The following is a 26,752-nucleotide window of genomic DNA, read 5'->3' on the forward strand; positions in this document are numbered from 1 at the left end:
CACCTCGCTCATCAACTCATCCCTGACCGCTGGCTACGTCCCTTCCGTATTCAAGAGAGCGAGAGTTGCACCCCTTCTGAAAAAACCTACACTCGATCCCTCCGATGTCAACAACTACAGACCAGTATCCCTTCTTTCTTTTCTCTCCAAAACTCTTGAACGTGCCGTCCTTGGCCAGCTCTCCCGCTATCTCTCTCAGAATGACCTTCTTGATCCAAATCAGTCAGGTTTCAAGACTAGTCATTCAACTGAGACTGCTCTTCTCTGTATCACGAAGGCGCTCCGCACTGCTAAAGCTAACTCTCTCTCCTCTGCTCTCATCCTTCTAGACCTATCGGCTGCCTTCGATACTGTGAACCATCAGATCCTCCTCTCCACCCTCTCCGAGTTGGGCATCTCCGGCGCGGCCCACGCTTGGATTGCGTCCTACCTGACAGGTCGCTCCTACCAGGTGGCGTGGCGAGAATCTGTCTCCTCACCACGTGCTCTCACCACTGGTGTCCCCCAGGGCTCTGTTCTAGGCCCTCTCCTATTCTCGCTATACACCAAGTCACTTGGCTCTGTCATAACCTCACATGGTCTCTCCTATCATTGCTATGCAGACGACACACAATTAATCTTCTCCTTTCCCCTTCTGATGACCAGGTGGCGAATCGCATCTCTGCATGTCTGGCAGACATATCAGTGTGGATGACGGATCACCACCTCAAGCTGAACCTCGGCAAGACGGAGCTGCTCTTCCTCCCGGGAAGGACTGCCCGTTCCATGATCTCGCCATCACGGTTGACAACTCCATTGTGTCCTCCTCCCAGAGCGCTAAGAACCTTGGTGTGATCCTGGACAACACCCTGTCGTTCTCAAATAACATCAAGGCGGTGGCCCGTTCCTGTAGATTCATGCTCTACAACATCCGCAGAGTACGACCCTGCCTCACACAGGAAGCGGCGCAGGTCCTAATCCAGGCACTTGTCATCTCCCGTCTGGATTACTGCAACTCGCTGTTGGCTGGACTCCCTGCCTGTGCCATTAAACCCCTACAACTCATCCAGAACGCCGCAGCCCGTCTGGTGTTCAACCTTCCCAAGTTCTCTCACGTCACCCCGCTCCTCCGCTCTCTCCACTGGCTTCCAGTTGAAGCTCGCATCCGCTACAAGACCATGGTGCTTGCCTACGGAGCTGTGAGGGGAACGGCACCTCAGTACCTCCAGGCTCTGATCAGGCCCTACACCCAAACAAGGGCACTGCGTTCATCCACCTCTGGCCTGCTCGCCTCCCTACCACTGAGGAAGTACAGTTCCCGCTCAGCCCAGTCAAAACTGTTCGCTGCTCTGGCCCCCCAATGGTGGAACAAACTCCCTCACGACGCCAGGACAGCGGAGTCAATCACCACCTTCCGGAGACACCTGAAACCCCACCTCTTTAAGGAATACCTAGGATAGGATAAAGTAATCCTTCTCACCCCCCCTTAAAAGATTTAGATGCACTATTGTAAAGTGGCTGTTCCACTGGATGTCATAAGGTGAATGCACCAATTTGTAAGTCGCTCTGGATAAGAGCGTCTGCTAAATGACTTAAATGTAAATGTAAATGTAAGTGTCTGGGAACGAGATTAGGTGTAATGTGACTAACATGACATCACTTTAGAGTGTATGCCATCCTTCAGCCCAACATGTCACCCTTTATAAACTGTTTATATCATATTCGACATAATGGGTTATGTCACGTTTGACATTGGTGATTAAATCACACAGTTATGCCACATTTATAGCATAACCCTTTAAAAAGCATGACATAAGGTTACAGATGCTTTGTAACATGTATGTAGTGCTTATGAAGGCATTATGAAGACTTTATGAAGCCTTTATAAGTTGAACGTCATTTAAAGCGAGAGCCAGATAATTGTATGCATGGTGTATAGAGATGATGTAATCATTCAAAAATCATGTTCAACACTATTCTTGCACACGGAGTGAATCCATTCAACTTAGTATGTGACTTGTTAATTAAGCAAAGTTTTACTCCTGAACTTATTTAGGCTTGCCATAACAAAGTTGTTGAATACTTATTGACTCAAGAAATTTCAGCTTTTTATTCACTATTAATTTGTAAAAATGAATTCCATAATTCTACTTTGACATTATAGGGTATTATGTGCAAACCAGTGACAATTTTTTTATTTGATACATTTTGAAATCAGACTGTAATACAACAAAATATGAAAAAAGTAAAGGGCTGTGAGTATTTTCTGAAGGCATTGTAGATGTCCTGGAGGGTGGGAGCTCAGTCCCAGTGATGTACAGGGCCGTCTTCTCCACCCACTGGAGGGCCTTGCAGTCAGCAATTCCCGGACCAAGCTCTAGATGGTACAGCGGTAGCATCTGGAGAGGACCCAGGGTGGCATACCACATTTCTTCAGCCGTTGCACCCTCTTAACTAGAGTGGTGGTGTTATTGGTCCATGTAAAGTTCTCGGTGATGTGGACACAGGGGGATTTACAACTGCTGACTCTCTCTGCTGCAGTCCCATTGATGTGAATTGAGGAATTTTCCCTCCTTTGCTTCCTGAAGTCAACAGTCAACTCCTTTGTTTTGCTGACGTTGAGGGAGACGTTGTCGTCCTTGCACCACAACTCCAGTTCACTTATCTCCTCCCTTTAGACTGACTCGTCGCTGTTGGTTATCAGGCCTACAACCTTGGTGTTGCCAGCAGACTTGGTGATGGAGTTGGGGTCGTGCTAAGCCATGTAGTTGTGGGTGAACAAGGAATACAGCAGAGGGCTGAGGACACATCCCTGGTTGGCCCCTGTGTTAACCTGTTGAACCTATGGGGCCGCTGTGTCATTATTGGATAAAAAGACGTGCCCGTTTTAAGCGCAATATTTTGTCACGAAAAGATGCTCGACTATGCATGGAATTGACAGCCTTGGAAAGACACAACTCTGACGTCTCCAAAACTGCAAAGATATTATCTGTGCGTGGCCCAGAACTAATGCAACAGGCGAAACCAAGATGAAGTTTCATACAGGAAATGCCCCGGATTCTGAAGGCGCTGTGTTCCAATGTCTCCTTATATGGCTGTGAATGCGCCAGGAATGAGCCTGCGCTTTCTGTCTATTCCCCGAGGTGTCTGCAGCATTGTGACGTGTTTGTAGGCATATAATTGGAAGATTGACCATAAGAGACTACATTTACCTGGTGTCCCGCCCGGTGTCCTGTGTGCGTAATCTGTAAGTCCATGTGCGTTCCATTTCTTCAGAATTGAAAGTAAACTGCCACGATGGATTTTATCGTCGATAGATATGTGAAAAACACCTTGAGGATTGATTCTAAACATCGTTTGCCATGTTTCTGTCGATATTATGGAGTTAATTTGGAAAAAAGTTTGCGTTTTAATGACTTATTATTATTTATTTTTCCTTACCCAAACGCGATGAACAAAACGGAGTGATTAGTCGACACAAATAATGTTTTTTGTAAAAACGGAACATTTGCTATCTAACAGAGTCTCCTCATTGAAAACATCTGAAGTTCTTCAAAGGTAAATTATTTTATTTGAATGCTTTTATGGTTTTTGTGGAAAATGTTGCATGCTGAATGCTAATGCTAAATGGTACGTTAGCCATCAATACTGTTACACAAATGCTTGTTTTGCAATGGTTGAGAAGCATATTTTGAAAATCTGAGATGACAGTGTTGTTAACAAAAGGCTAAGCTTGAGAGCAAATAGATTAATTTCATTTCATTTGCGATTTTCATGAATAGTTAACGTTGCGTTATGGTAATGAGCTTGAGGCTGTAGTCACGATACCGGATCCGGGATGGCTCGACGCAAGAAGTTAAGAGTCAGTGTTGCCAGCAGACTTGGTGATGGAGTTCGGGTCGTGCTAAGCCATGTAGTTGTGGGTGAACAGGGAGTACAGCAGAGGGCTGAGGACACATCCCTGGTTGGCCCCTGTGTTAAGAGTCAGTGTGGAGGAGGGGTTGTTGCCAATCCTCACAGCCTGTAGTTTGCCCGTCAAGAAATCCAGGGTCCATTTGCAGAGGGTGGTGTCCAGACCCAGGGCTCTGAGCTTGGTTTTGAGCTTGCAGGTAACAATAGGGTCGAATGCTGAACTGCAGTCAATAAAGTTTTTTCTCACATAGATGTTCCTCTTGTCCAGATGTGTTATTGCAGTGTGAATAGCTATGGAAATGGCATCTTCTGTGGATCTGTTGGTGGATAGGCAAATTGGAGTGGGTCCAGCATGCCTGGCCTTGATGTGGGCCATGACCAGACTCTTGGCACACTTCATGATGACTGAGGTGAGTGCGACAGAGCGATAGTCATTTGGGCATGTCACCTTGTTTTTCTTAGGCACTTGTCTTATCTTATTAAAGTACGTGTGTGTGTGTGTGTGTGTGTGTGTGTCCATCCCTATCTAAGTTTGTAGCTCCGACAGCAGATATGCGTCCAGTTTCAGGAAAATAGACGTATATCATGTGTCACAAGAGTCATTTTTATCTAAATGCGTTTTTTGCCAGAAAGGCCTTCTGAAACATGTGAACTTTCATGAGCCTTAATAACAAACTTGTATGCCATCTGTAAATAGAAATACAATTGTTAAATTACGAGCCTAGTTGGTTTAGCCACAGAAAAGGTCAGCAACCTTCCCACTAGCCATGATTGGCTGAGATAATGAGTTCAGATTGGTCTGCCATATAGCACGCGTATGTCTATTTGAGAAGGTTAGCATGTGTAGGTAATTCTGTCTAACGCTGCTTTAAAAAATATATATATATTGCTTTATAGAACTGCATAAGTGTTGCTCTCCACTTTCTGGAGGACCGAGTTTTGAAATCAGTGGAATTAGAATATGATAGCTAAGGAGATGGAGAAAATGCCTGTCTCCGGATTCCATTTTCAAACTAAGTGCAACCATGGCATCCATGACAGGGAGAGTGTCCAACCATGATGTATATGGGCTAGCTACATTTTCAGATGTTACTTGTTTCTAATTTTGACAAAGTCGTTTTCATTTCAAGTTAAAGTGTACTGTTAGCTAGCTAGCAAGCGTGCGCTGGCTGGCTCACTAGACAACATTACGTGTATGATCTTATTATTCATTTCTCAGAGCCATTTGCTAGGCTAGTTATAACCTAATGTTAGCTAGCTAACATTGAACCTGGTTGGTTAGGTACCTGCAGGTTTATGCAGGGTAGTAACGTTATGAGTTGGGGTTCATTGTTTAGCTAGCTAGCTACATGCCTTAAAAGACTCCACTATGCAAGTGTCCTTTAGAATAGAATGTCACTGCGACAACTGTAAGCCAGTTAGATTGGGTGTTTGACTGCGGTTGTTAGGACAGAATACTTTGATCAACCCTTAAAGAGATTGGTGGAGCTAAAGCTTAAGAGAGTGAACGATGCTGAATGGGTGTAGATAAGAGCTCTCCAGTAGGTACCAAAGCAGTCAAGGCCATTTTCTCAAAAGTGAGGTTATAAGTTTATCAACTTTGATAGCAGAATTACTTTCCCAATGTTCCTCAAATGCAGTGCATGATATACCATTTTGTCTCTGCTTTTATTCAATGTAAAAAACTAATTTAGCTACATAAGACCGAGTCAAGGTGATCGGTCACATATGGAGGACAGAAAAGGGGAGAGAGGGAGGTTTGGCACCACTGAGACAAGAACCTCTTTAACTACATTTTTTTTTATCTTTGCACAAAGTGCCCTCTTAAACAAAAAGACATGAATGAGGATATCAGAGTGATGGAGTAAGAGGACTGAATAGCAACCTCTGCTGCAGTGTCATTTAGCAAATGTGAAAAGATAATGGAGTCATGTATTTCATTATAGACAGTGTTTTATTAGAACAATAAGGAGTCCGCTCAAGATTAAAAATACACAAAGAAAATACTTTAAGGGTTAGAGTATCAAAGTACAATGGACTTTACATACCTAACTAGCTTTTCCCTTGCACAATAAGTGGAGAAGCAGCTCTAAGTTAGGTGGAATGTAACATTGTAACATGCAGTTAAGACGGAATGTTAGAGTCATGTTGTCAACTAAACGTGTTGAATTCAAGTATCAATTGTTAAATAAAGTAAAATGACAAACATAAACAATATTGCTAGTGCTATTTCTGAGGTCAATAAAATAACAGAATACATTAAATTAGCTCTTAGAATAAATATAACCCAAACGTAAGGATTGGTTTTCTTTAAACTTACAAAAGTCATGTCAAAACAATGAGACATTAAAAAAAATGTTCTCAACAACCCTTCCAGAATACAATAAATTAAATAAATATGAACATAAATAAATACATTAAATGCTTATACATTTAAATGCTGAATTGTCTTATCAGAGCTCAGTGGTCCTTTCTCTTAGAAGTACTGTGGGGTTGTGATCGTTACTTCTCGAATGTGCCGTACTGGAATTATTGACATTGGATCCATAGTCTTTTACGTCGGGCACATGAAAGGATGCCAAAGGGCAGGGGCCCTTGATGTTGCTGCACACCAGCCTCTGTAGGGACGCTGTGTTGATGATGTTAAAGCCAATGCTCCCACCGAAGGTGCTGGGCTTCCAGTACTCTGGCGAACAAATGGGGTTTCCCATCAGGCCTTTCAGGGAGTAGGGGGCACCCATCTCCACCATGGTCTCCCCAAAGATGGCATTGGTTCTTGGCTTCTCCACCAGCAGGCCTGGGTAGAGCTCCACAGCATCCACATGCCCATACATCTCCTCCAGCTCTGCAGCCATCTCCTTCTCCCCTGAGAAACAGAGAGAGAGAGGGGGAAATGTTATATTACTCAGTCTGGCTTCTGAGAGAAAGGGTTATGTTAGGTACTCTACTCAACCTGGATTATCTCAGTCTGACTAAGCTGATGTGGACATTATGATGACGACACACTGATGTAATGTATCTACACCTGACCTCGTGTCTCGTGTCTTGTTTTGTCTACAGAACAAGTGTTAGTGAAAACGATACAAGTTTGAGAGCTGTTTCATAAGCATTTAGAGATTGAGTTTCCATACTTGATGCAATACAATACACATAGAAAGTCATTCAAACTCATTCAACATTTCTCTCTCACTCTTACTCCCTCTGTGTGAAAAAGAGCGAGAGACACTACACTTTGTTTATCCTCACACTGTCATTAAAGAAAAGCTTCTTCTTTCTGAGAGGAATGCAGCAGGCCTGTGTGAGGCAGTGCAGTTTGTCAACCTCCCAGACGCCCCTCTGCCTCTGCCTGTTTACACCCGGCTCTCTGACATCACTAACTGCTTACACTATCTTTAACTAAAGTACACATCTGTTTGCCTTTGCTCCCTTAAAAGGAGCTCAGTATTGCTCCAATATAACTTACAGCAGCAGGCTCAAATCTGCCCAGGCTAGTTTTATTACTATTTTAATGACCTTCCATCCATTCCCTTTACAGGCCTTAATTGGAAGCAGTATACCACAGGATGTCACACCTTCTACTGTTAATTCTACTCTAAAAAGTGAATTACACTAAATGATCACTGTATTACAATCTTATCACTATATACTTAATCCCAATGCTTAGGATGATAAGTGTTTATGTAATAGCTGTGATGCTAATGGTGGTTCTCACCTGTGAGGTCTTCGAAGGAGATGTATGGCTTCATGGAAAAACGTTTCCTGTAGGCATTAAGGGACTGGTAGCGCATCTGTCTGCTGTTCTCTATGGACTTCAGAGCCACCATTAGCACTGCAGGGGGGACATTACGACCTCCAGCAACCTAAGGAGGAACGAGATGTAAGTCGACCAGCCTTCAATAACGAGTTTCTCTTTATTTTGAATGACTGACATTCCCTCAGGGTAAGCACTAAAGTAAAATATCAAGTCTCCTTAAAACTCACATAATAACATGCAACAATACCATTATCATTCACCCACATTTCAACCTTGGCTCACCAGGCCCCATTTACATTCCTAATTCTGAACCACACCTTAAGCAGCCACCCAGAGCCCACAGTGTACAACCTAAATCCCACACAGAAAGTGCCTCTTTACCCGTCCAGCAACCTGCTTGGTGAAGGACTCCACCAGGTTGGTGATTCCATGTGTGGTGACCACAGAGGTGTTGAAGACAAACTGTGGGTAGGAGTAGACCTGCTCCTGGATGTGGAAGGCGTCGGGCATCAGTGGGTGCCAGTGGTACAGGGTGTTGAACTCTGATGCGATGCGGTTCTGATACTGGAAACGCTCTTTGAAGAGAAGCTCTGGGTCGAACTTCAGCTTGAAGTGGTAGCCGCTCAGGTGCTGCACGTAGTCCTCGATCACAATTTTGATGGTCTCACCTACAGCAAGGAGCGGGGCAATTAGTTATCACCTTTGTTGTTTCTTTATATATGCATGCATCTACTCTTTACTTCAGGTTGTCCCACTGGAACAAAATCCCTTTTTCCAAGAGAGGGAAGTTATTAAAAATCTCCATAAAGTCAATTTTGACATAATATCACAGAGTGATATCAACTCTCAAGTGTTGTTTTGGCGCCATTAAACTGCTGTCATGTTAGGCTTATTTAAACAGTGACCGATCGACAACTTTTGTTAACTGACATTAACACATTTTACATTTACATTTTAGTCATTTAGCAGAGCTCTTATCCAGAGCGACTTACAGGAGCAATTAGGGTTAAGTGCCTTGCTCACTCAATCTCAATCACACTCCAATGCTTTTCATTGACTACAGCTCAGCGTTCAACACCATAGTACCCACGAAGATCATCACTAAGCTAAGAACTTTGGGGCTAAACACCTCCCTCTGCAACTGGATCCTGGACTTCCTGATGGGACACCCCCAGGTAGTAAGAGTAGGCAACAACACATCTGCCACGCTAATCCTTAACACTGGGGCCCATCAGGGGTGTGTACTTAGTCCCCTCCTGTATTCCCTGAACACCCACGACTGCGTGGCCAAACACAACTCCAACGTCATCATTAAGTTTGCTGACGACACAACAATGGTAGGCCTGATCACCGACAAAGATGAGACGGCCTATAGGGAGGTCAGAGAACTGGCAGTGTGGTGCCAGGACAACAACCTCTCACTCAATGTGAGCAAGACTAAGGAGCTGATCGTGGACTACAGGAAAAGGCGAGCCATACAGGCCCCCATTAACATTGATGGGGCTGTAGTGGAGTGGGTCGAGAGATTCAAGTTCCTTGGTGTCCACATCATTGTCCAAACATACCGAGACAGCCGTGAAGAGGGCACGACAAAACCTTTTCCCCCTCAGGAGACTGAAAAGATTTGGCATGGGTCCTCAGATCCTCAAAAGGTTCTACAGCTGCACCATCGAGAGCATCCTGACCGGTTGCATCACTGCCTGGTATGGCAACTGCTCGGCATCTGACCGTAAGGCGCTACAGAGGGTAGTGCGAACGGTCCAGCACATCACTGGGGCCAAGCTTCCAGCCATCCAGGACTTATATAATAGGCTGTGTCAGAGGAAAGCCCATAAAATTGTCAGAGACTCCAGTCACCCAAGTTAGACTGTTTTCTCTGTTACCGCACTGTTTTCTCTGGTACCGGAGCGCCATGTCTAGGACCAAAAGGCTCAACAGCTTCAACCCCCAAGCCATAAGACTGCTGAACAATTCATAAAATCGACAATAATATCAACAATTTATGTTGACACCCCTCCCTTTGGTACACTGCTGCTACTCGCTGTTTGTTTGTTACTTATGCATAGTCACTTCGCCCCCACCTACAGATTACCTCAACTAGCCTGTACCCCCACACATTGACTCGGTACCGGTGCCCCCTGTATATAGCCTCGTTATTGTGTTACTTTTTATTATTACTTTCTATTTTAGTGTACTTGGTAAATATTTTCTTCTTCTTGAACTGCACTGTTGGTTAAGGGCTTGTAAAGTAAGCATTTCACGGTAAAGTCTACATTTCTTGTATTTGGCGCATGTGACAAATAAAGTTTGATTTGATTTATTATCAAGGACTTCAGGTAAAAGGAGAAGGCCACTTCCTGTGGTCAGACCCATAGAGAGGAAGTGAAAACAATGAGCACTGCTGCAAATATGAGTCCACACTTTGGTTCATTAAGTCGAAATACAATAGAATTTTGTAGAATATTGGGTCTGCATACAATATAATAGCTGTTTGCAAATAAATGCAATATTTGATGGGCACAAGCTACAATAGACAATGTAAGATCTGCTGGATCTGACCACATGGCTTCCTTGTGATAATAAGCAGCAAGTCCTATACATCTCTCTTCACATACTGCTCGATTAGACTGCTTACCAATGAGAATGAGGCGAGATGTCTGGAAGAGCCTATCATCATCCCAGTCCGGATGTACCTCCTTCAGGACATCACAGACTCGGTTGTGTTCTCTCAGCCAGATGGTAGCATACATCATAAGACCAGGCACCAGGCCGAATGCCTCATGGCCCACAGCGAAGCGGTGAGACTCAGGGACATGGGGAGGGTAGTGCATATCCACCCCTACCTCCTTCACTGTAGGTGGGTACACCTCTCCCTCCAAGACCTATAGAGAGTAAAGGTAAGAGAAGAGACAGTCAGCTGGGAATATGACAAACAGAATCTGTTCCGTGATGTTCAAGGTTATTTATAGTTGACAAGATCTGTCCAGTACCTGAAACTTCAGCTTGCCATCCTTGAAGAGCCGCAGATTGTGTTGCCTCTCAAGGTTATCACCGTAAATGTGACCCAGGTCCACCTGGAAATCAAGCATATACAGACGTAGGATCTTAATTTGAGTAAATTTGCTACAGCAGGAAAATAATCCTGCAGCAACAGGAAAAGTGAATTATTATGTGGATTATAATTAATGGATATTTTTGTAAGGGTTGATACATTTTTAGTAAGGGAAAATAAAGTCTGAGTTTTCAAAATGGAAATTAAACTTCAGAAGCTTTTTTTAAACCTCAAATATACTACAAAGTTTACATTTCCTACATTGCAGGAAAGCTCTCCTGCAACAGGGTGATCAATTTAAGATCCTACATACAGTGTATTCTGAAAGTATTCAGACCCCTTGACTTTTTCCACATTTTGTTATGTTACAGCCTTCTAAAATTGATTTAAAAATAATTATTCCCTCAATCTACCCACGATACCCCATAATGACAAAGCAAAAACGGGTTTTTAGAAATGTTTGCAAATTAAATATCAGTACTTAGGTGAAGCACCTTTGGCAGCAATTATAGTCTCGAGTCTTGTGTGTAACGCTACAAACTTGGCACGCCAGTATTTAGGGAGTTTCTCCCATTCTTCTCTACAGATCCTCTCAAGCTCTGTCAGGTTGGATGGGGACTGTCGCTGCACAGCTATTTCCAGGTCTCTCCAGAGATGTTCGATTGGGTTCAAGTCCTGGCTTTAGCTGGACCACTCAAGGACATTCAGAGACTTGCTCCGAAGCCACTCCTGCATTGTCTTGACTGTGTGCTTAGGGTCATTGTCCTGTTGGAAGGTGAACCTTCACCCCAGTCTGAGGTCCTGAGCACTCTGGAGCAGGTTTTCATCAAGGTTCTCTCTGTACTTAACTCCGTTCATCTTTCCCCTCTGCTGACTAGTCTCACAGTCCCTGCTGTTGAAAAATCTCCCGACAGCATGAAGCTGCCACAACAATGCTTCACCATATGGATGGTGCTAGGTTTCCTCCAGGTCAAAGAGTTCCATCTTGCTTTCATCAGACCAGGGAATCTTGTTTCTCATGGTCTGAGTCCTTTAGGTGCCTTTTGGCCATCTCCAAACGGGCTGTCATGTGCCTTTTACTGAGGAGTGGCTTCCGTCTGGCCACTCTACCATAAAGGCCTGATTTGTGGAGTGCTGCAGAGATTGTTGTCCTTCTGGAAGGTTCTCCCATCTCCACAGAGTAACTCTGGAGCTCTGTCAGAGAATCCCTGACCAATGCCCTTCTCTCACGATTGCTTTGTTTGGTTGGGTGACTAGCTCTAGGAAGAGTCTTGGTGGTTCCAAACTTTTTCAATTTAAGAATGATGGAGGCCATTGTGTTCTTGGAGACCTTCAATGCTGCAGAAATGGTACCCTTCCCTCGATCTTTGCCATGACAAAATCCTGACTCGGAGCTCTACGGACAATTCCTTTGACCTCATGGCTTGTTTTTTAATCTGACATTTACTGTCAACTGTTGGACCTTATATTCACAGGTGTGTGCCTTTCCAAATCATGTCCAATCAATTTAAATTTACCACAGGTGGACTCCAAGTTGTAGTAACATCTCAAAGATGATCAATGGAAGCAGGACGCACCTGAGCTCAATTTCGAGTCTCCTATCTGAATACTTACGTAAATAAGGTATTTCTGTTTTGTTTATATACATTTTCAAACATAAAAATAAAAAATAAAAATAAAAAGTTTTTGCTTTGTCATTATGGGGTATTGTGTGTAGATTGATAAGAAAAATAAATAATGTAATCGATTTTAAAATAACGCTGTAATGTAACAAAAAGTCAAGGGGTCTGAATACTTTCCAAATGCACAGCACGTAGACCTACATACATAAGAGATGTCTTCTTTCAGTTAACTCAATCTCTATGGTGAGACCAGGGTTGCCAAGACCCCACTAGCCCCCCTGTCATTTGATCCCTGGGCAAAACCATGTTGTAATGTTCAGCGCTGGTCTATTATGTGCTGTTATTGTGCTGGTGCTGTCCAGCATTGGTACTCACGCCGTGGCCCTTGGCTTTAGTGAAGGCCGGCCCCATCTTCTGGTCGGATTTGAAGAACTGGTGGGTGAAGTGTTGGGCAAAGAAGGCAAACATCAGACTGGAGCCCTGAGGGTCTGGGATAAACTTCCTCCTGATCAGGAGCTTCTTTGCCAGCATCTCCGCATTAGGCAGCTCCTTCTTACCTAGATGGAGGAAAGCAGAGAGATTGGTTTAATTTAGAGGTTTGCTTTTTTAAATGTTGTAGTTTTATAAGATACACAGGAGATTGTGCTTGTTTTTATCATTAAATGAAATATATTGCCAATACAATAGAATAACCTGATCCTATATCCACCAAACCAAAAGCATGCATGGGAATGCCACACGGATTTTAGTGTGGCTCAGTGAGTATGACTTTCCTTCACAGTAAACCTCAGGCAAGCAGCCAGCTCTACTCTACAGGGACTGTCAGGCATGTGCATGATGTAATGAAGCTATGGAGGTGAGGCATCGTTCAAAAATCTGAGAGAACAGGTTCGGATAGAGAGAGAGAGAGAGAGAGAGAGAGAGAGAGAGAGAGAGAGTTTGATTACCTACGACTCCCATAGGAGTTGGGCAATCCTTGGGCAGAGGAGGGAGCGTGCGTGTGTAGTAGGAGAGATTTGAGTAGGCTTCCCAGCTTTTATAATCATAGTCTGTATTGAAAGTCGGGGGGCTGTCAATCAGATGAGAGCGAGCTGGAGACAGAGAGAGCTCAAGTCATGAACATGAATTCAAAATAAACTGTGATGACTTTGTATGTTATTGTATTAGTAGCCCTACTTATTGAATGGCCTAGTTTTGACTAAGCAAAATCATCATGTCAAAACATCACTAGTTTTGACATGATCAAATGGCAGGAGAGAAAACCTCATCAAGACTACTGTATGATGCTATTGAACTCAACTCACATGTCAGAACATATCTCATGATAGCATCCCTGAGGAATGATATGCTGTTGATGATGTTCCAGAGCCCCTTGTAGTGGGTGAGGAGGTAATGCACTGTGTTCGGGGTTGGCTTCAGAGACACTTTAATCCACGTGAATAATTTAGCTGTTAAATCAAGAAAAAAAGCATATTAATAAGGTGTCTAGGGAGAACAAACATAAATGATTTTTAAAAAAATGTTGATTTGTTTAATATAGGATGTAACTTACGTTGTGTGCAGTTGTGGCCATAAAATCCCGTGCGTGTGCAATCGCACTCATAGTCGTCGGCGCCCATGGCCGTACAAACGCCACGGTTCTGGCATGGCTGTGAGCAGCAAGGGTTGCCTGCATAAAAACATTTTTGGTTAAATTAGACTAAGTGTAATAAATGATGATCACATAAACATGGAATTATCTGATTGTTTCGATGTACATATAGGCCTACAAATCAAATAATTCCCATAGATTGGATATATAAACAAATATAGCAAAGGCTCTCAATTTATATAGCCCTAAAGAAAACGCTCATACTGTTCGATAGCTGATAGAAAAGTAATTAGATTAACTAAAATAAAATATAAAAAGAGTGAAACATTTTGTTAACACATTGCAAATACGATGATAGAAAACAAACACATTTAGACAGCACCAACGCTTCATAATTACTCTCCCATCATGTTTTTACCTCCTTCGCAGACAAATATGCCTAGAGACAGAAATAAAAGCGCCGATATGCTTCTGTTCATTCCAATGCCTTTTATCAATAGCGCGCCTCTGTTTTTCTTTCCAGTTTAAGGCTGTGAATGAAGCTGTCTGCAGCGAGGACACGTTTTATAGTAGGCCTACTGGGTGTGGGCTTGAGCGTGAGAACCTAAATTATTCGCTCACCAAGTGGTGTCGTCGACCCATCGAAGCGTTATGCTTATCGATAGATTAAAATGGATTGACCGGTGGAAATATTTGTGATGATGACTTTGATCACAATGAGCCATCTCAATCTAGCGAATATTAATTAGGATATAGGAAACACACTATTTTTAAAATGTTATCCAGGTTTCAAGAAGATATAGGATAGGCTATAGATATTGCAGTAATGTGACTGCTGAATTTGCTATTAATTCATTTAACAAATCCATATTATGTTGCTAATGTTAATCTTACTTGATAATGACTGAATCTCAATCAATTTAATAGTACTGGTCAACGAATAATGTCCACATTGAACGTGTATTATATTACATTGCCAGACTTTTCAAATCCTATTCGGTATGGTTGCTTGGTGGAAATGTAATTCATAGCTTGTATTATAGGCCATAAATAGGTGATATTTAAATGTTTTAAAAAATCCACCTCAGTTTTTTCAGACCACCAGCCACAAAATATCGCAAATGTCCAGTCTGAGAATCAACAAACAACCTAGTCTTTGCGCGCCCTCGAGTGGAGACATTTTACACACACCAATCACAGAGCATAATGGGAAATGGATTAAAGCTTACACAAATACTGGTACTTGGAAAGCTATTGTGTATTTAACATAATGCACTTTTAATAACATACAAAAAAATCTATGTTATTGGAATTATTGGAGTCTAAGAATTTACATCTAGTCTCTTGTGCTGGGCAACTGGTGTAATACAGAGTACTGGTGACTCCTTAGTCCACCCACTCCATTCACAGCAATGCAATTAATTGTAGGCTATATAAAATATATATTGGGCATACTACATGTCTCAGCTTGAGGGGGTGGAAATGATTCAGTAAGGTCTCTGCTAACCAAATATGTTTTATTTTTGAGGGGAACTGTGTCGTAAATATCCAGCAGCACTTTGCACTTTCCTTTCCATTGCCACCAACGCTATACACTGTTTATGAAATACATACTGCATTATAGAGAAACAGGTAAAATAGGTAAAAGTGGGGTTGGAAGTACTTAGTAGGGTCTGTAGAATCTATATCTGTCATTTCATGGGGGACTAGGGAATGCGGAGTGTTGTGGGTTTTTATTTTGAAGGTTTCCTCATTACCATACATAAATAACGTCGTCGTTTGTGCTGCTGGAAGAACCAAGATGGAAGCAGGGCGGCACTTTTGGAAATGGGCGTACCTAACATGTAGCGTACCTACTGCATATGCATATAGCGTTCCAAAGGAATTGAAATATCTGCTGGTTACTTTTCTCTGGGGTTTATCTGCAATTTATCTCGTCTACTGTGACCAGTGGTGGAAAAAGTACCCAATTGTCATACTTGAGTAAAAGTAAAGATACCTTAATAGAAAATGACTCAAGTAAATGTGGAAGTCACCCAGTAAAAGTCTAAAAGTATTTGGTTTTAAATATACTTAAGTATCAAAAGTAAATGTAATTGCTAAAATATACTGAGTTATCAAACGTAAAAGTTAAAGTATGAATAATTTCAAATAGGGCACCAATTTCTTATTTTTTTTATTTACTGCTGCAACCCTCAGACATAATTTACAAACTAAGCATGTATTTAGTGAGTGCGCAAGATCAGAGGCAGGAGATGACCGGCGATGTACTCTTGATAATTGTGTGAATTAGACCATTTTCCTGTCCTGATAAGCATTCAAAATGTAACGAGTACTTTTGGGTGTCAGGGAAAATGTATGGAGAAAAAAGTACATTTTTGTAGTAAAGTGTAAAGTATTTAATGTAGTAAAGTATAAAGTTGTCAATAAAAAATATAAAAAGTAAAGTACAGATACCCAAAAAAACTACTTAAGTATTACTTTCAAGTATTTTTACTTAAGTACTTTACATCACTGACTCTCATGGGACGCCTTTCAGGTCAGATAGGTAGGCTAGCCTATAGAAATATCTCTAAAACAACCCATGCTCCACATTTCAGGTTTCGATTTGTCCCCCCAAAAGTTCTGACTTCCTACACTATCAAAGCTAGTAGTTGAATTGCACTACAGGGGTGCGTAGTTTTTGAGAGACCGTGTTTAGCACCTCCTGCTCATAGTACACAATGGAACCATACTTCTGCATATGATTACATATGTTCTAGGATTTATGAGCTGATACTGTTCTCAAGGTAAGTGGGAAAATAACAGGCATTCTTCTATGTTACATGTTTGTTACAATACAAACATCTTAGGCCTATTATGTAGGACATAGCCTATTTAACCATTGCTGTGTGCAGTGGTGTGTCAAGTGTATTGACTTCCTGATCTTGATGGATTTGGCAAGTCAAACATAATATATTTGCCTTATTAGACCACTATTTAATTCCATTGTTAGCCAATTCTATCATAACTTGAAATATCTGACATTTTCTACAACTCAGCAAGGAATGATAAACCCTCCTTTGAATGACCTTTATGCGATTCATAAAATGATCAACCACTGAAGATATTTGGCAAATAGTGATATCTGATCGATCTGGGATTGATTATGCTCAGCATCCTTAACTGGATGATTCCAATCTAGCAGATTAGGCTAACATGACTAACCTAGCGATGAGTAGGCTACTAGTGATGGGAAGTTAGGCTCTTTTTACTGTCTCGGCTCTTTTCAACTCGTTCAGTCAAAAGCACAAATCTTTCGACTCATTTTCTTAATTTATGCCGAGGTAAAAGTGGGGTTGAAAGTACTTAGTATGGTCTTTGGAATCTACATTGGCAAGAAAAGTTGTGTGAACCCTTTGGAATGATCTGGATTTCTGCATAAATTGGTCATCAAATTTCATCTATGTCACAACAATAGACAAACATAGTGTGCTTAAACTAATAACACAAAAAGTTATTGTATTTTTCATTTAACGTTCACAGTGTAGGTTGGAAAAAGTATGTGAACCCCTAGGCTAATGACTTTTCCAAAAGCTAATTGGAGTCAGGAGTCAGCAAACATGGAGTCCAATCAATGAGACGAGATTGGAGATGTTGGTTAGCGCTAACTTGCCCTATAAAAGACACTCACAAAATGTGAGTTTGCTATTCACAAGAATAATTGATCGATGTGAACCAAATACCTTGAACAAAAGAGATCTCAGAAGACCTATGATTAAGATTTGTTGACTTGCATAAAGCTGGAAAGGGTTACAAAAGTATCTCTAAAAGCCTTGATGTTCATCAGTTCAGCACTGTTGCTACTCTCCTTAGTAGTGGCCGTCCTCCAAAGATGACTGCAAGAGCACAGCGCAGAATGCTCAATGAAGTTAAGAAGAGTCCTAGAGTGTCAGCTAAGGAATTACAGAAATCTGTGGAACATGCTAACATCTTTGTTGACAAGTTTACAATACGTACAGTGGGGAGAACAAGTATTTGATACACTGCTGATTTTGCAGGTTTTCCTACTTACAAAGCATGTAGAAGTCTGTAATTTGTATCATAAGTACACTTCAACTGTGAGAGACGGAATCAAAAACAAAAATCAGAAAATCACATTGTAGGATTTTTAAGTAATTAATTAGCATTTTATTGCATGACATAAGTATTTGATACATCAGAAAAGCTAAACTTAATATTTGGTACAGAAACCTTTGTTTGCAATTACAGAGATCATACGTTTCCTGTAGTTCTTGACCAGGTTTGCACACACTGCACCAGGGATTTTGGACCACTCCTCCATACAGACCTTCTCCAGATCCTTCAGGTTTCTGGGCTGTCACTGGGAAATAAGGACTTTCAGCTCCCTCCAAAGATTTTCTATTGGGTTCAGGTCTGGACCTTGAGATGCTTCTTGCGGAGCCACTCCTTAGTTGCCCTGGCTGTGTGTTTCGGATCGTTGTCATGCTGGAAGACCCAGCCACGACCCATCTTCAATGCTCTTACTGAGGGAAGGAGGTTGTTGGCCAAGATCTCGAGATACATGGCCCCATCCATCCTCCCCTCAATACGGTGCAGTCGTCCTGTCTCCTTTGCAGGAAAGCATCCCCAAAGAATCATGTTTCCACCTCCATGCTTCACGGTTGGGATGGTGTTCTTGGGGTTGTACTCATCCTTCTTCTTCCTCCAAACACAGCGAGTGGAGTTTAGACCAAAAAGCTCTATTTTTGTCTCATCAGACCACATGACCTTCTCCCATTCCTCCTCTGGATCATCCAGATGGTCATTGGCAAACTTCAGACGGGCCTGGACATGTGCTGGCTTAAGCAGGGGGACCTTGCGAGCGCTGCAGGATTTTAATCCATGATGGCGTAGTGTGTTACTAATGGTTTTCTTTGAGACTGTGGTCCCAGCTCTCTTCAGGTCTTTGATCAGGTCCTGCCGTGTAGTTCTGGGCTGATCGCTCACCTTCCTCATGATCATTGATGCCCCACGAGGTGAGATCTTGCATGGATACCCAGACCGAGAGTGATCCTGAACTTCTTCCATTTTCTAATAATTGCGCCAACAGTTGTTGCCTTCTCACCAAGCTGCTTGCCTATTGTCTTGTTGCCCATCCCAGCCTTGTGCAGGTCTACAATCTTATCCCTGATGTCCTTACACAGCTCTCTGGGCTTGGCCATTGTGGAGAGGTTGGAGTCTGTTGGATTGAGTGTGTGGACAGGTGTCTTTTATACAGGTAACCTGCAAAATCGGCAGTGTATCAAATACTTGTTCTCCTCACTGTAAAACACTAAACAAGAATGGTGTTCATGTGAGGACACCACTGAAGAAGTCACCGCTTTTCCAAAAAAACATCTGAAGTTTGCAAAAGTGCACCTGGATGTTCCACAGCGCTACTGGCAAAATATTCTGTGGACAGATGAAACTACAGTTGAGTTGTTTGGAAGGAACACACAACACTGTGTGTGAAGAAAAAAGGCACAGCACACCAACATCAAAACCTCATCCCAACTGTAAATTATGGTGGAGGGATCATCATGGTTTGGGGCTGCTTTGCTGCCTCAGGGCCTAGACAGCATTCTATCATCGACGGAAAAAAGAATTCCCAGGTTTATCAAGACATTTTGTATGAGAACGTTAGGCTATCTGTCCGCCAAATGAAGCTCAACGACCCAAAACAGAGAAGTAAATCAACAACAGAATGGCTTCAACAGAAGAAAATAGAGCTAGCCCATGTTAGGCCCATCTCCCGGCTAGCTGAAGAGTTCCATCAGCCACTCCTGGGCTACTATACCTATTTTGCCAATTGGCCTGGATCCATTTTACTGTCGGTGCGGATCCCCGCTGGTCCTTCACGACTAGACTACCAACGTAATCTGCGTGAGGGGGTTATTCAACTGGCCCCTCCGTCGCAACATGCCCTGAATGCCCATCTGCTAGCCTGCTAACCACGGACCGCTAGCTGTCTAGAGCATATCGGCTGTTAGCTGAATAGGTCCATCGGACAATTTCTTGGGCCACTATACCTATTCTGGCAATTGGACTGGTCCCCGTTACCACACGGAACCCTACTAATTCATCACGACTGGTCTACCGAAGTAAACGCACGAGGAGGCTATAAACAGACTTCCCCATCGCGACGCCCCTCTGAGGACCTTCTGCTAGCTTGCTAGCCCCGGCCCGCTAGCTGTCTGAATTGCCGTGTCTCCAACCAGCCTCACTACTCACTGGACCCTTATGATCACTCGGCTACGCATGCCTCTCCTTAATGTCAGTATGCCTTGTCCATTGCTGTTCTGGTTAGTGATTATTGTCTTATTTCACAGTAGAGCCTCTAGCCCTGCTCAATATACCGTAGTCAACCCTTCAGTTCCACCTCCTACGCATGCGATGAAATCACCCGGTTTAAATGGTGTTTCTAAAGACAATATCTCTCTCATCATCAGTCAATGCCTAGGCTTACCTCCATTGTATTCACATCCTACCATAACTTTGTCTGTACATTATGCCTTGAATCTATTCTATCGCGCCCAGAAACTTGCTCCTTTTAATCTCGGTTCTGAATGTACTAGACGACCAGTTCTTATAGCCTTTAGCCGTACCCTTATCCTACTTCTGTTCCTCTGGTGATGTAGAGGTTAATCCAGGCCCTGCAGTGCCTAGCTCCACTCCTATTCCCCAGGTGCCAATATACACAGGCAGTTAGGAAATCTAAGGCTAGCTTTATCAAGCAGAAATGTGCATAATGTAGCACAAACTCAAAAAGGTTCTTGGACACTAAAGTCCATGGAGAATAAGAGCACCTCCTCTCAGCTGCCCACTGCACTGAGGCTAGGAAACACTGTCACCACCGATAAATCCAATATAATTGAGAATTTCAATAAGCATTTTTCTACTGCTGGCCATGCTTTCCACCTGGCTACCCGCCCAAGCCTCCCCCATTTCTCCCTCACCCAAATCCAGATAGCTGATGATCTGAAAGAGCAGCAAAATCTGGACCCATACAAATCAGCCAGGCTAGACAATCTGGACCCTCTCTTTCTAAAATGATCTGCAGAAATTGTTGCAACAACCTATTACTAGCCTGATCAACCTCTCTTTCATAATGTCTGAGATTCCCAAAGATTGGAAAACTGCCGTAGTCATTCCCCTCTTCAAAGGGGGAGACAGTCTAAATCCAAACTGCTACAGACCTATATCTATCATACCCTGCCTTTATAAGTCTTTGAAAGCCAAGTTAACAAACAGATCACAGACCATTTCGAATCACACTGTACCTCCTCTGCTCTGCAATCTGGTTTCAGAGCTGGTCATGGGTGCACCTCAGCCACGCTCAGGGTCCTAAACGATATCATAACCCCCATCGATAAGAGACAATACTGTGCAGCCATCTTCATCGACCAGGCCAAGACCTTCGACTCTGTCAATCACCACATTCTTATCGGGAGACTCAACAGCCTTGGTCTCTCAAATGATTGCCTCGCCTGGTTCACCAACTACTTCTCTGATTAAGTTTAGTGTATCAAATCAGAGGGCCTGTTGTCCGGACCTCTGGCAGTCTCTATGGGGGTGCCACAGGGTACAATTCTCAGGCCGACTCTCTTCTCTGTATACATCAATGATGTCGCGCTTGCTGCTGGTGATTCTCTGATACACCTCTACTCAGACGACACCATTCGGTATACTTCTGGCCCTTCCTTGGACACTGTGTTAACAAATCTCCAGACAAGCTTCAATGCCATACAACTCTCCTTCCGTGGCCTCCAACTGCTCTTAAATGCAAGTAAAACTAAATGCATACCCGCACCTGCCCGCCCGTCCACCATCACTACTCTGGACGGTTCTGACTTAGAATATGTGGACAAATACAAATACCTAGGTGTCCGGTTAGACTGTAAACTCTCCTTCCAGACTCACATTTAGCATCTCCAGTCCAAAATTAAATCTAGAATTGGCTTCCTATTTCGCAACAAAGCATCCTTCACTCATATCACAGTGCCATCCATTTTGTCACCAAAGCCCCATAACCTACCCACCACTGCAACCTGTACGCTCTCGTTGGCTGGCCATTGCTTCATACTCGTCGCCAAACCCACTGGCTCCAGGTCATCTACAAGTCTTTGCTAGGTAAAGCCCCACCTTATCTCAGCTCACTGGTCACCCCCAAAGCCAATTCCCACTTTGGCCACCATTCCTTCCAGTTCTCTGCTGCCAATGACTGGAACGAACTGCAAATATCACTGAAGCTGGAGACACATATCTCCCTCACTAGCTTTAAGCACCAGCTGTCAGAGCAGCTCACAGATCACTGCACCTGTACATAGCCCATCCAACTACCTCATTCCCATACTGTATTTATTTATTTATCTTTCTCCTTTGCACCCCAGTATCTCTACTTGCACATTCATCTTCTGCACATCTACTATTCCAGTGTTGTAATTGCTATATTGGAATTACTTCGCCACCATGTCCTATTTATTTCCTTACCTCCCGTATCTTAACTCATTTTCACAAACTGCATATAGACTTTTTTCTACTGTATTATTGACTGTATGTTTGTTTATTCCATGTCTAACTCTGTGTTGTTGTATGTGTCTACCTGCTTTGCTTTATCTTGGCCAGGTCGCAGTTGTAAATGAGAATTTGTTCTCAACTAGCCTACCTGGTTAAATAAAGGTTAAATAAAGGTTAAATAAAAAATAACATAAATAAAAAAGATGCTGTGGCATGACCTCAAGAAAGCAGTTCATAACAGACATCCCAAAAACATTGCTGAACTGAAACAGTTTTGTAAAGAGGAATGGTCCAAAATTCTTCCTGACCGTTGTCCAGGTCTGATCCGCAACTACAGAAAATGTTTGGTTGAGGTTATTGCTGCCAAAGGAGGGTCAACCAGTTATCAAATAACACTTTTTGTTGTGTTACAGCCTGAATTCAAAAGGGATTACATTTTTTTCTCTCACCCATCTAAACACAATACCCCATAATGACAAAGTGAAAAAATGTTTTTAGAAACCTTTGCAAATGTATTGAACATGAAATTCAGAAATATCTCATTTATATACAGTAAGTATTCACACCCGAGTCAATACTTTGTAGAAGCACCTTTGGCTGCAATTACAGGGATTTTACCATGAGGCCAATGGTGACTTTAAAAAAGTTTTTAAAAGTACCCAATTGATTTTTTTTAAATTTAATTTCTCGTTGTTTTCATAAATTCCTTCTTGCGGAATAAGCACAATAAAAAGGCCATTGATTAAAATGTAATATCTTTTGAATTAGTTATCGACATTGACATTTTTAAATGCAGGCTTTTATTTGAAAGGTTTCACCGTTAATAAAGAGTGACTTTGTCGTTTGCGCTGCTGGTGGAACCAAGATGGAAGCAGGGGCGCTCTTTTGGAAATGATTGCGTACCCTACGCATGTAGCGGCGTAGCCTACGGATGTAGCGGCGTACCAAGGTTACCAAAGGAGTTTAAATATCTGCAGGTTACTTCTCTATCGGGGTTTCTCTGCAATTTATTTCGCTTTCTCCCATGGGACACATTTGTGGTCAGATAAATAACGTTAGGCTAGCCTATAACAATTTCTCTAATACAACCCATGCGCCACATTTCAGGTTTCGATTTGTCCCCCCAAAAGTTCTGACTTCCTTAATTATTACAGCTGGAAGTTGAGTTGCGCTACAGGGGTGAGTACGTTTTTCATGAGTCAGTGTTTAGCACCTCCTGCTCCTCGTATACAGTGGAACAGTACTTCTGCATAGGATGACATATTTTCCTGGATTTATGAGCTGATACTGTTCTCAAGGTAAGTGGAAAAATAACTGCCATTCTTCTATGTTGCATGTTTTTTACAATACAAACACATTAGGCCTATTATGTAGGACATAGACTATTTTTGAATTACCTTTATGCGATTCATAAAATGATCAACCACTGAAGATATTTGGCAAATAGTGATGTCTGATCTATCTGGGATTGATTATGCACAGCAACCTTAACCGGATGATTCCAATCTAGCAGATTTGGCTAACATGACTAACCTAGCGATGAGTAGGCTACTAGTGATGAGAAGTTAGGCTCTTTTTACTGTCTCGGATCTTTTCGACTCGTTCAGTAAAAATAACAAATCGTTCGACTCATTTCGTTCATTTGTGTCTGTAATGCCCAGAGCATGCAGTACCTCTACCCAGGAACGATGAACTGAAAACTCTCTAAAGAGTCATGATTCTACAAGCATCTCGTTCACATGTCGTTCATCACAAGGGGCTCATTGTAGCTGTCATTTGTGAATGATACTTGTAACAGTGTGCTGTAAAAACAGTACATTGGTTGATTGCTAGGCATACAAATACTACTATTTCTTGATACATTTGAAACGAGGTCTAGTTGTGACCGCAACCTGACTAGATTGTAAACAAGTCTTGGCGGAATGCATTGCTTGAATGCTCTGAACAGGGCCAGGTTAAGAAATCATAGGCCGTGAGGGGGATTTTCCGTGCAAATTATAATTTCATGTAAACAAATCCGTGCACCACGATGCAATTCGATGTGTGGTACATTTACTATTGAAGAAAAATCCCTTTAATAATAAAGGCATAATAACTTTTGCAAAGTGGCATAGACTCCGCTTGAGCAGAAGCATTTTTACGATTTCCACATATGGGGAACATTTGTTCATTGCCTTTCAAAAACGCATTTCATCAAATGTTATATTATATACATGATAGAAGACATCAGCTGAATGTTTTTCAATAGCACACAAATGACTGAAATAGTGACTACTTTGACAAACTGAGATCAATCTGGTCTTGAATTCAAAGAAAAAATAGCCCAGTCCAATGAAGCGACACACAGATTGTACCATATTAGGAGGCTATATCAATCTGTGTGTCGCTTCATTGGCCTGAGCTATTGTATATACACACTTCATACGGAAAGTATTCAGACCCCTTGACTTTTTTCAAATTTGATTTTGTTACAACCTTATTCTAAAGTTGGTTAAATATCCAATAATGACAAAGCAAAAACTGTTTTTTAGAAATGTATAAAAAAACAACGACAGAAATTTCACATTTACGTAAGTATTCAGACCCTTTACTCAGTACTTTGTTGCAGCACATTTGGCAGTGATTACAGCCTCGAGTCTTCTTGGGTATGACTACAAGCTTGGCACACCTGTATTTGGGGTTTGTCCCATTCTTCTCTGCAGATCCTCTCAAGCTCTGTCAGGTTGGATGGGGAGCGTCGCTGCACAGCTATTTTCAGATCTCTCCAGAGATGTTCGATTGGGTTCAAGTCCAGGCTCTGGCTGGGCCACTTAAGGAAATTCAGAGACTTGTCCCGAAGCCACTCCTGCGTTGCCTTGGATGTGTGCTTAGGGTCGTTGTCCTTTTGGAAGGTGAACCTTCGACCCAGTCTGAGGTCCTGAGCGCTTTGGAGCAGGTTTTCATCAAGGATCTGTTCATCTTTCCCTCGATCCTGACTAGTCTCCCAGTCCCTGCCGCATGATGTTGCCACCACCATTGCTGCATCACACTTCCTTGACAACAAACATGGAGAACTTTGACAAAAGTTCACAAATCAAAAGCATATTTTTGATACCTCGTAGGGATTTCAAAGACACAAAAATGTTTTTGAACTCCTGGAAAGAGATCGGGGAGGTAAACGGAATAGATGCGATTGGTGCACATGGATTGGCGCACATTCAACAAATCTGTCCAAATAAGTGGATATTTGTCAAATCCATTATGATTGATTCATTGTAACAGGCCCACAAAGTGGAAAATCTGATTTCGACATATTTGGCTTTTTTCACTAGGTAACATTTAGAAGACACTTTTCCGGAAAAATGCTAAATGCTATTTGCCATTCATATACGCTTGTAACATAGATAGCATACAGAAATTGGTGGTGGTAGTCCAAGTAGTTTTTAACTGTAATGCAATTGATTGATGACATGAACATGTATTGGGGTTGACATCTATACAAGCAGTATAATCACATTTTTACCTCAACATAGTGTGGTTAAAAAAATATGATTTTGCTGGGGGGGGCAATGGTGGGCTGCTATTGTGTTCTTGTGAAGTGGAAACGTCTAGGAGCAACAACGGCTAAGCTGCGAAGTGGTAGGTCACACAAGCTCACAGAACAAGACCGCAGAAGCGTGTAGCTCGTAAAAATCATCTGTCCTCGGTTGAAACGTCAGCACACAAACTATTTGTCAGGAGCTTCATGAAATGGGTTTCCATGGCCGAGCAGCCACACACAAGCCTAAGATCACCATGCGCAATGCCAAACGTCAGCTGGAGTGGTGTAAAGCTCACCTCCATTAGACTCTGGAGCAGTGGAAACGCGTTCTCTGGGATGATGAATCACGCTTCACCATCTGGCAGTCCGACAGACAAATCTGGGTCTGGCGTATGCCAGGCAAACGCTATCTGCCCGACTGCATAGTGCCAACTGTAAAGTTTGATAGAGGAGGAATAATGGTCTGAGGCTGTTTTTCATTGTTCGGGCTAGGCCCTTTAGTTCCAATACAGCATACAATGACATTCTAGACAATTCTGTGCTTCCAACTATGAGGCAAGAGTTTGTGGTAGGCACTTTCCTGTTTCAGCATGACAATGCCCCTGTGCACAAGCCGAGGTCCATACAGAAATAGTTTTGTCAAGATCAATGTGGAAGAACTTGACTGGCCTGCACAGAGCCGTGACCTCAATCACATCGAACACCTTTGGGATGAATTTTGGTAATGTAGTGTATTCTCTGTGTCAACCCCTTGTCAGTTGAATTATGATGTATGTACGTTTTG

At 42.5% G+C, this 26,752-nt stretch overlaps 2 protein-coding genes across 3 annotated transcripts in view; one reads left to right on the forward strand and one right to left on the reverse strand.

Annotated features, from left to right (window-relative positions):
- Positions 1–5,832: 5,832 nt before the first annotated feature.
- LOC115145304 (prostaglandin G/H synthase 2-like) lies at positions 5,833–14,427 on the reverse strand. Its single transcript, XM_029686772.2, has 10 exons — positions 14,329–14,427; positions 13,872–13,988; positions 13,624–13,767; positions 13,267–13,410; positions 12,695–12,876; positions 10,636–10,719; positions 10,281–10,527; positions 8,027–8,313; positions 7,604–7,751; positions 5,833–6,757 (listed from the first exon to the last, which is right to left on the reverse strand). Exons 1-10 carry the CDS (start codon positions 14,387–14,389, stop codon positions 6,345–6,347), a joined length of 1,827 nt encoding a protein of 608 aa, XP_029542632.2. The 5' UTR covers positions 14,390–14,427; the 3' UTR covers positions 5,833–6,344.
- Positions 14,428–23,418: 8,991 nt separating this feature from the next.
- LOC115145305 (cytosolic phospholipase A2-like) overlaps positions 23,419–26,752 on the forward strand; it is a 60,204-nt gene continuing 56,870 nt past the window's right edge. Inside the window, exon 1 of one of the 2 annotated variants that reach the window (XM_029686776.2) lies at positions 23,419–23,627. The gene's annotated coding sequence lies outside the window, so the exon portion shown is untranslated. The other variant, XM_029686775.2, reaches the window with a different exon arrangement.

Source organism: Oncorhynchus nerka, linkage group LG17, assembly GCF_034236695.1.
Source record: "Oncorhynchus nerka isolate Pitt River linkage group LG17, Oner_Uvic_2.0, whole genome shotgun sequence".
Lineage (NCBI taxonomy): Eukaryota > Metazoa > Chordata > Actinopteri > Salmoniformes > Salmonidae > Oncorhynchus > Oncorhynchus nerka.